This window comes from Phyllobates terribilis, unplaced genomic scaffold (genome assembly GCF_046119375.1).
Source record: "Phyllobates terribilis strain yellow unplaced genomic scaffold, ASM4611937v1 Scaffold_2__4_contigs__length_985480577, whole genome shotgun sequence".
Taxonomy (NCBI): Eukaryota; Metazoa; Chordata; class Amphibia; order Anura; family Dendrobatidae; genus Phyllobates; species Phyllobates terribilis.
The window spans coordinates 400,814,133-400,824,843 of NW_027362762.1; the positions used below are offsets into that span (position 1 = coordinate 400,814,133).

Genomic DNA, 10,711 nt, shown 5'->3' on the forward strand with positions numbered 1-10,711 from the left:
AATGCCACGGCTGTCTCTTTCTGAAGGTGATGTCTATCATGGGACAACTCATTTAAAGGGGTTGTATGTAGTGTTCTTGGGCTTCTTCATTCTTTGCTCCATTTCTTTCTTAAGGTCTGGCATGGTCCCATAACTGATAAGTTTAGGGGACATGATGTGCTCCAAAGTTTAACGCCTGTATATATTCTGTCTGTAATTGTTCTGTCAATGCTTAAAAGAAAGTGTTTTGTTTTCCATCTTTTCTGAATACCTCAAAGTTTGCACCTTTACAAGAAATATGATTTGATCCTTTTTCTTTTCTCCTCTAAACAGAGCTGCTATAGCCCACATGCTGTCATGCTTAACATCTCAACACAAAATATAATGAATTACACATTTTTTATTCCACTAGAAACCAGCTGCTGGAAATGTTACCCTGCACATTCCATGACCTTCGCATGTGTTCTTGGACATCCTCATTTAATATTGCTGCACTGGCTACTGCTTTTGCCCATGCTTTTCATTTGTTATTTGTGCAAATTTTCTTTTCTTTTGTTGTGCCTGTTTTGTATTTTGTTTTTCCATAGTGAGGGCTGTCGGCGAGAAAACACCATGAAGAACGTCGGATGTCGCAAATATGCATTTAACAGTCTGCAGCTGAAAGCTTTCCCAAAGCATTACAGGCCTCCTGAAGGGACTTACGGAAAAGTGGAAACCTAGCTCCTGCCACGTGACGCTCCACTTGCGATATCTGTAGATTTGCATTTGTTCATGTATATATAAAAGATGATGATCTTTGATGGACTCTGGAGACACCGATCTATAAACAGCATGCACAAGAAGATCATTTTACATAATGTGTTAGGCGCACCTCCCACCAACAAGGCTACTTATGAGTTGAACTCGTTCTAAACTTCCTAGTGATCTTCAGGTTAGACTGAAGGAGCAGTATAGTTAAGTCCATGGTTTTACGATCACCCCACTGTGTTTTTCCGAACAAAAAACAAATGACTGATTTTGGATGATGGGCTGCAGATTTCATTGGTAAAACAATTTTATGTGTACAAGCAGTTGCTTTAAATATAGTAACTTGTTTTAAATGTAGACAGTGATTTTCCAAGCTAGAATGTGGAGTAATAAAAGGGACATATCCAGTCGCTTGGACTACAAATATATTGAGGAGCAAATTTTAATAAAGCATGTGAGCTTTAGGTGATCAGCTCATAGGTTTGGGGTTTTTTTGGTCTTTTTTTTTAGAAGATAAACAGTACAGAGCGAGTTACAATAAATACTCATTAAAAATTATCTTACATTTACTCCAACCCTTACCAGCACACATTTTCCAAGTTTCACTTTTAGTTTGTTGGCATACTTTGCCATGACTACAGTTTCCGAAACCCATCGAGTTCCATAGTTTCGACATCTTTATATATATTTTGTTGTATAACATTTTGTCAGGAATTCGAACTTTGATACTTAGGATATGCAAAAACTCTTTCAAGCAGAGGCTCGTTTTCATTCAGTGTCAAGTCCCTAAATTAATTTTGTGTTTTTAGTTATAAAATAAGTCACAACACATAGTGATTATTTTTTCTTAATTTGTTATAAATATTGAATGTGTTCTCTTGTAAAGATTATAACAAAAATAATAAATCCCCCTCAAACAAAAAACAACATAAAAAATATTATTTTTTAAATAAGTTGAAAATGATCTAATACCCATGGTTGATCATTGTTATTCTATTTAATAATTTAGCAAGTGTCATATTTACTGATAATTGTACAGTGATTACTGAATTTAATTTTTTTAATTGTTGCATCCATGACTTACTAAACTTACTGAAAAAAGTTTGAAGTACATGTGATCACCATCGTCTTGCAGTCTCCCCTTGCTCCTTTTTAGCTATTTTAGTTAATAACGTATAGTCTCAGATACATGAAACACTCAAGGTCAGAGTTCAGTTAATAACGTATATCCTCAGATATATGAAACACTCAAGGTCAGAGTTCAGTTAACAAAATGAAAAAAGTGTGAAAAAATGACCCAATCAATCAAATATTATTTGAAATTTTAAGTATGAACATTGAGTTATTTGCACCTATAGTTAAAATATTCTCTAAGACATATATATTTTTTACAATTTGCCTAAAATAGTCTAAATGCCATTATGTAATATATAATAATATATTATATAAAGAATGATTATTGATAAGAGTGCCTTTATGAGATTTGCTTGTGCCCTTGTTTCTATAAAATATAAATATATATTTAATAATTTTATTAGTACTACTCACTTAAGCAGTAAGGCCGGGTTCTGATGAGTCTATGAAGACTGTTGGTTTTTCGTCCAGGTGAAAGCCATATGACGTCTGTTTTTACATCCACAATTAAAAAAAAATAATGAAAGGTCCAATCAGGGCTGTGGAGTCGGTAAGCCAAACCTCCGACTTCGACGCCTCAATTTCCATGACACCGACTCCACGATTCCGACTCCCTCATACATGGCTTATGTTGAAGTTTAAGTGATAAATTTACTGTAGTAAAATGGTAACATCAGGCTTTTAATCATTATTATGACACAATAATCAAGCCTTTTAGCTAGAACATAAAATATATTTATGAGCTAAGGAAAAACAAACTGAAACATCAAGCATACAGAGACAACATATACTGGACTATTAATTTATGCACAGTTTATTGAAAGTTTAGATATGCTTTAAGAAGTACTTACCTTAATCCTGCTTTCCTGGTTACTCCAGCAGTTCTGAGATGAATTCAGGCATTCCGTCCCTGTGTGGGTTTTTTTTGCCGCTTATCTGTAGAGAAGGAGCTTCACTACTTATCATGTACATAAACTGAAGCACAGATTCATCTCAGCCAAAAGTCTAGACCCTTAGATCAGGAATAGGACAGACATTTAGAGGACATTTCATAACTTTCCCAAATTCTTATGAAAAAATATTGCACACAAACTGCATTGAACTACTGTACCCAATTTATTATATATTTTAGGAGTCGGATTTTATACTGACTCAGACTCCACCAAAATGGACACCGACTCCGACTCCACAGCCCTGGATCCAATTCCATTTCCTATTACTGAATCCTTTGAAAATGCATGGTGTCATTTATAATAATCTGAATAAGACCATTTCACATTTTCCCATGTGCTATCGATCTTGTAGCCGAACCAAAACCATGGATCATTGAACCCCGGCCTAAATGATTTTAAAATGACTGCTTAAAGGGGTATCTTCAAGTTTGGAAGTTATTCTTATCCATTGCATAGGGGATAACTTCCCGATTGCTGGTGATCCGACTGCTGGGATCCCTTCTTGAATGGAGTAGTGGTCAATCATGTGCACTGCCACTCTGTTCACTCTAATGGGAGTGCTAAGCGCCATTCGAGCGCAGCACTCTTCTATCCTCGGAATTCCCATTTAGAATGAATGGAGCAGCAGTATGCATGATCGACCACCACTCCATTCATACTAGGCTCTTCAGAACCTAGGTTTTTGGGACTTGGGTCTTAGCTGTTGGACCCCCCACGAACCTGAAATTACCCCCATCCCATGAATAGGGGATATATCTTCCAAACTTTAAAAAACTGTGTGGTTTGAGCAGCATGAATCAACTGACAGGTTCCCTTTAAACCTAAAACTCGTGAAAGGTAATACTCCTAACACACTGGGTACATAAAAAAAGACAAAAGTAAAATATTTACAGAATGTGAAATAGCCGATGACCAGTGTGACAAGTCACTGGTTAATGCGTTAATATAATTATATAAATGCTATATAATATTAGAGACCATTGTACATAGAAAATTACAGATTAAACTGTATAGTTCCATCTTTAAATATTCATTATTCTTTATCTTTACGATGATTATTGATAAAATGTTAAATAGGGGACTACAGTGTAGTGTTACCTCAGTTTATTTTTAGTTGTGTTCCTAGGTTTACATCATTTGTGACTTTTCATATTGTAAGCACTTACCTTTGAATCACATCTCATTTTAAAACCCTCCAGCCAATTGCAAGTACAGAACATTGATCTGTTCCCTAACTTACATAATAGAAAAAGACTTCAAGTGATCACTTTGCCAATGGCACAGACATTGAGATTACTGATATTTTTAACTAGTTTGCTGGGAGCAGAAAACACATTTAGCACAAAACTTTAATTCTGAACATTTTCCTGAAAATATATGAGAAGCTTGAATATGTAAATACACCTTATATATGTGAACTCTTTTTATATTAAATCTACATTTAGAAGTTGGTAATGAAAAGTCTAACGTCTAACCAAAAGTAAATAGCAATCGTGTTCTAGATTTTTGTCTGTTTTAATGCCAGAGCGGGTTTATAGTATATGCGTGTAATGGCTGGAAGATGGCATATCATGAAGTCAGCTTGGGCATTTTAGTGAGTTAATTTATTGAAGCACATTTAATTTCATTTATTTATTTTACTCTTTTATTTTGCCAATAATTTCAACAGCTCCTTACAGATATCATCATCACTGACCCCATTGGGGCTCACAATCCAAATAATCTGTATTAGACTTAAGTGAAAACCCAGAGGATACTGTACCATTGTTGGCTTATCCTTACGATAGGTCATCAAAACCAAATGGGGGGGTGCAGTTTAATAGGATAGTTCATCAATATCAGATTGGTAGGGGTAAGACATCCGGTACCCCCACCCATCAGCTGTTCACGGTGCCAAATGGATGTGATCAGTTGCAGAGAATCACAGCACAGCTCCATCAACTGCATAATGGCAGAGACCGGGTCTGGCACATCCTTCTTTATTCAAGTGAATAGGGATGGATCTGCAGTACCTTGCTGTGGCCACTGTGCCGTTGATGGAGCTCTGCGGTGCAGCTTTGCAAGTGATCACATTCACAGCACTGGGAACTACTGATCGGCAGGGGTGCTGGGGGTCACACCCCTACCAATCTGATATTGATGTGCTATCCTAATATTAGGTCATCAAAATTACAGTAACGGAAAACCCCCTAAGTGATTGATCTGTTTTTGGAATTGTTTATGCTGCTTGTAATCACTCTCCTTATTTCTATTTAGTATCACATGCTCTCACCATGAACTGATATAAAAAAAGGTTAGTAAAAGCTGGGTTCAGGCAGCCATATTTCACGAGTCTTCCCTGACCGACAATTGGTCTCATAATCTGAACGAACAGCCAGGGGTGGACAATACCATTGGTGCAACCTGTGCAGCCACACGGGGGCCCAAAAGGTAAGGGAGCCAGCTTTCACCTCCAAAGCAGTAAGCAGCTTTTGTCATAGACATATATATTGTTCTTGCACAGTGGCCCTGCCTGTGTCCGCCACTGCAAATAGCCTTACTTGTGCATATGAGGCTATTCGTTCTGGTCAGGAGACGCGCGGTCTGTCCGAGAATTGTGTACAATGTAAATATCATCAGCACAACGATTCCATAATGACTACCATCTAACATATGATTGCAGTATTTTCTGCCATAGAAAAATAAATAAAAAGCCTGAAAACCAACCCTGCAAAGCACGTAGCACATTTCCTAAAAAACACTGTGTGAAGGCACCATAATAAAACTTCTGCATAAATTAAGGAGGGAGTTCAAAGTCAACAAATGTGACTCATTTGTCATAATTTTTCAACACATTTAGAAAATATGGAGTTGTTTCAGAATATGAAATGCAAAGTTCATTGCACTGGGGAGGGAAAGAAAAAGGAAAAGGATTTTAATCAGCTTGCCTTTCAATAGAGACAATGGAAAGGGGAATTCTGAAGGAAATCTATATAGGTCCACTTAGAAGCCCTAGAAGACCTTGTCTGGTCAGGGTGTGGTGCAGGAAGGGTGGAACGCACACCAGGCTGGTTCCCAAGTCAAAATTGAGAGCGTCCGTAAGGACTAAACTCCAGTACCAATAAGAAAAGAAAAATTAAAACATAACTTTTACTGTGCAATTAAAAGCATAATGAGAAAGGCAAAAAGGATGAAAAAGTTAAGGATCCATAAGCTTATGCGTTTTGGGTTAGCACCCCTTATTTATTCGAGGAAGCAATATGGCATCCCTCCCCAGAACAGCTATGATTAACTATTAATCTACCAATAAAAGCAAAGTGCTTTAAAGTTATTAAGAAAATATTTTCTGTTGTACATTGAAGTAAAACTGATGAAATCTCCAGCTTAGAGGTAGAACAATACAAGACAGCAGTAAATAGTAAGAATTAATTAGAATTATTTTTAGGGGGAATTAAACTCTGTAATCACCTTTCACTGTAAACCCCAGTAAGACTGATCATATATTTATTGATAATTAGATTATGTTTTGATCTTTTCCTAGTATCCTTTGTACAAATCTGTGTTACTTACTGTTTCTATAGTGGGTATAACCTAAACACCAAGCGGTAGTTTAAGAAAAAAGCAGTTCAGATTAGAAGTGCTTACATGTTCGGTGTAACGTAAGTATTGTTCGGCCTTTCAAACGTTGTAGCTGCCTGAAGAAGCAGAATGCCTTGTAAGCCTGGCTGCTAAAGAATTGCATGTGGACTCCTTTCCTTTCAATAGACCTGGAATGGTGAAGTGATGAAACGTACAACTGTTACAAAGAAATGATGTAAAGAAAGATTCATCTCTGCAGTAACCCTGCTTATTTAAAGAAACATTAAACTGTTATCCCTGGTAAATGAAGGCAATGACTGCTAATGCAGCTGGAAGATCTGTAATGTTGGTCATGTTTTGTAACCTTTGCACTTGTAAAGATATTGTATGATACAACACATTTTTTTTGTTGATGTCTTTTAACTTGCCAAGCACTGTACACTTATTTTTACTTATTTAATTTGGCCAGGATTATGTATATGGTTCTTGTTCTCTGTAATCTTCCTCCACTTGCTTAGTGTATATGCTGTAAATGTGCTAGTCTTGAAATAAACTGACGAATGTTGCACAGACTCTGTGGTGTTCCTTTTTTTATTTTGCCAGTCATGACAAATTATTGGTTTCCTGCTTAGACCACTAGGATGCAAAAAATGTTCAGATGACGTATGAAAGTTCTTTGTTACACAATTTATTTGCTCAAGTTCAAAAAATCAAAAATGCAGAACTACTGTATTATTGCACTGTGGCCCAATGGAAAAAGTGAAGAAATGTAATAGAGAAAGGGTGGAAGGACTGTTTTAGTCTCACGGGTGTTTTAAAGAAACAAGCATGGACTCGATGTTACAGAGTAAAAATCGCAAATTTGCCGGCTTAGTGCCCAATACATTGTGCCCAGCTTGTGCTTCTGGAGACACTTTATATGACATGTAAGTGGGTTCTTCTCTCAACAGCAATGTCATATAGGTGGATGCTAACTAACGTTTAGGCACAGTGTGCGGCTCAGCAGAAAGACGAGTTGGGATTGCAGATTCTGCTGGATTGTTTTTCTTTAGGGCGGGGGAGCTATGTCACTTTCCAGAGTATTTGTATTAACCATAAGAAACGCAAGCTCAATGAAGCCTAGGATAAAGCTGAGTATTTTTATCTAAGATCATCTTTATTTAAACAGAAATAAATATATATAAAACATTTATGCAAAATCACAGAGTGCAAACTACTAATGCAGGTTTTTTTTTTACCATACTGAAACGGTTGGCTAAATTGTAGGTACTATTTCAATTATAGGTAGAATTTAAGGTGCATTTTGAATTGGTAAATATTATAAGTTCATTCAAAATTGGTACATTTAATAAAAATGCAACAGATAACAATGCAACATTTTATCATGCTATATGAATACATTATTGTTAATGTGATACTTTGGTTTGTTGTACCTCTTATATTTAGTCACTAGACAGAATCAAAGTGCTGTGTGCCTTAAGTATGCAGTGTACCACGTTCAATTATACAATCTCTAAGAGATAATCATAAGATCAAGCATGTAATTACTTACAAATAAAGTGCCTGTGCCAATCAGTTGTTCACCCTGCCTCTCCAATGCGCGTTTCGCCCAAAATCTTCATTAGGAGGCCTCACTATAATGAAGCAGAAGAGGCTGCAGCCGCACTCAGTGAAGCTGGGAGCTTCACTGCGCACACGCCAGGAGCAGCTCGTCATAGCGCTGGAAACTACACAGCCTCACAGCGCATGCGTGGCTCCCAGCTCTGGAAGCTTTACTGCCTATCCGTGTCATACAGCGCATGCGCCCTACAGATATCCGCGCTCGCCAGGAGCAAAATTCAAATACATGGGCAGCGCCAACCCTGACGGAATGTGGCGCCCGCTCATGACTGGATACGAGGATCACAACCCTATGACTGAACGAGCAGGTAGGATTATAAGTATATAAAATGTTTTATACTCATTATATTTGCACCAATTTTAATGAAAAAAGCATGTTAGTGATGCATATTGCATCACTAACAACGCTATGGGGGCAGTTTACATAGTAGATAGGACATGACAGGTTCCCTTTAAAGAAGTTGTCCACTACTTTGACATTGATGCCCTATGCCCCGACAATGTATGATCGGCCGGGGCCCTGCACGCGGCACCCCCGCCGATCAGCTGTTATCGGTGCTGGCGACAGCAGCCGCTGGCCGGAGGTCCTTACCTGCGCTGCTTGGCCGTCCATCTGTAGTGGCCGCTGCGGGATACTGCACATCCGCCTCCCATTCAATTGAACAGGAGGTGGATGTGCAGTAACAAGCATCGGCCACTACAACTTGGCGGCCAAGCACCGCAGGTAAGGACTTGCGGCCGCCGGCACCGATAACAGCTGATCGGGCATCAATGTCAAAGTAGTGGACAACCCCTTTAAGTTCATAGGAACAGGTGACAGAAAGCGGGTCAGTATCTACGCTGTAAAGAAAACTGATGGAGGAAGTGACAGTGTCACAAAAAGCATTTCAAGATATTTTAGTAGATGGTGAGCCTTCACAGAAATATTTTAAAAAAGCAATAACTAATGAACAGTTGAAAGAAACGTAATTTCGCTTTATACATTTAACATTTAATATTCCCCCGCATCCAGAGGCCTGTGCTAGACTAATTGTTTGCTCTAACACTTTCTTCCAAAACCTGATCTATACCACTAAGATATTTTTAGGGAAGTTAATTGGGGGTGAATATACCTTTGGTGCAACCTTTGCAGCTGCACAGGGACCCGAGAGGTAAGGGGGCCACTTCCTCTTGCAAAGCTAGTGGAATTGTGCATTATGGACTGCTAAGGGCCCGTATATTGTTCTTGGACAGTGAGCCCTCTTCTGTCTGTGTCTGCTCCTAAATGTATTAGTGACTGTAGTGCGGCGGTGTTCCCACAGGCGGTAATGAGGCAGTGACCCAAGGAAAGTCCAACTTAAACGGCTTTATTTGCCAAAACTCACAACGCAAAAGCTGTATCGCAGCCCGGACATCCACACAGTCCCGTGTAAACCTGTTGCCATGGGAGACGGCCTCGCCATGTGACCTAGGGTTCATCAGATACGTTGCCTTCACAGGCCTGTGTTCAGCTTCACACAAGCTTGCAGAGCTTCCCGCTATGCTGCTAGAAATCCCAGCACTGACACACCCAGACCTTTGCTGCAGGTTTTGAAAAGGAATCTGTGGCCATGAGCCACTTGTAAGACCCGGGCTGGAGGGAGTGGACCGCCCCACTGCCATCCTGTAGTCCACTCCAAGAATAAAAGTCCATGCCGGGTTTTCTTAAATCCAACTTAGCCAAATAGCTTGACCAAGTTCAAACTTTACTTTTACTCCACTGCAATCACAGCTGTGTTTGTGATAGCAATGCACTCCAGCGGGTTCAATATGCCTCTATGCACATCATAGGAGACATACCGTTCCTTACATAAGATCCCATTCACTGCCTCACATATCCCCCCCCCTGTTTAAACTTGTGGGGTTGAACACTTGTCACCGTACAGGGTACCTGTGACAGGGCATCCGCATTTTCCTGCGACTTCCCCGCCTGATGTTCCACCGAAAAACTAAAATTTTGTAGAGACAGGAACCATCTGGTGACCCAAGCATTCCTCTCCTTTGCGTTTCTCATCCAGACGGGCAAGTGGTTCGTTACCAAACGAAACTGTCGCCCGAGCAAATAAAAGCGTAGGGACTCCCAGGCCCACTTAATAGCCAAGCACTCCGCTATAATTTTTCACTGCCGGGGTAAGTTTCCTGCTCAAGTAGGTGACTGGATGTTCATCTCCGTTCACCTCTTGCGACAGTACCGGTCCTAGGCCTACCTCTGAGTCATCCGTTTGTACGACAAAGTTTTTCTTGAAGTTGGGGCTGATGAGGACCGGCTGTCCATACACCGCTTACTTCATGGACTCGAACGCTTCCTCCGCTTGAGGGTTCCACCGTACCATAACCGACTTCTTACCCTTTAACACAGGGTTCCCCAACTCCAGTCCTCAAGGCCCACCAACAGGTCATGTTTTCAGGATTTCCTTAGTATTGCACAGGTGATAATTCCATCATCAGCACAGGCAATAGTTACATCACCTGTGCAATACTAAGGAAATCCTGAAAACATGACCTGTTGGTGGGCCTTGAGGACTGGAGTTGGGGAACCCTGCTTTAACAGATTGGTTAGGGGTGCCGATTTCCCAGAAAATTAGGTATGAACCAGCGGTAGTACCCAATTATGCCGAGGAACGCTCTTACCTGTTTTGTACTCAAAGGCCTAGGCCAGTTTTGAATGGCCTCAATCTTGTTTATTTGGAGTCTGATAATCC

General features: G+C 39.6%; 1 protein-coding gene across 8 annotated transcripts in view; it reads left to right on the forward strand.

Annotated features, from left to right (window-relative positions):
• INPP4A (inositol polyphosphate-4-phosphatase type I A) overlaps window positions 1-6,943 on the forward strand; it is a 149,458-nt gene extending 142,515 nt beyond the window's left edge. For all 8 annotated transcript variants that reach the window (XM_073664894.1, XM_073664893.1, XM_073664897.1 and 5 more), the window contains one exon: window positions 567-6,943. In XM_073664894.1, the coding sequence (XP_073520995.1) occupies window positions 567-699 (133 nt within the window). In that variant the 3' untranslated portion in view covers window positions 700-6,943. The remainder of the gene's footprint in view (window positions 1-566) is intronic.
• Window positions 6,944-10,711: the final 3,768 nt, after the last annotated feature.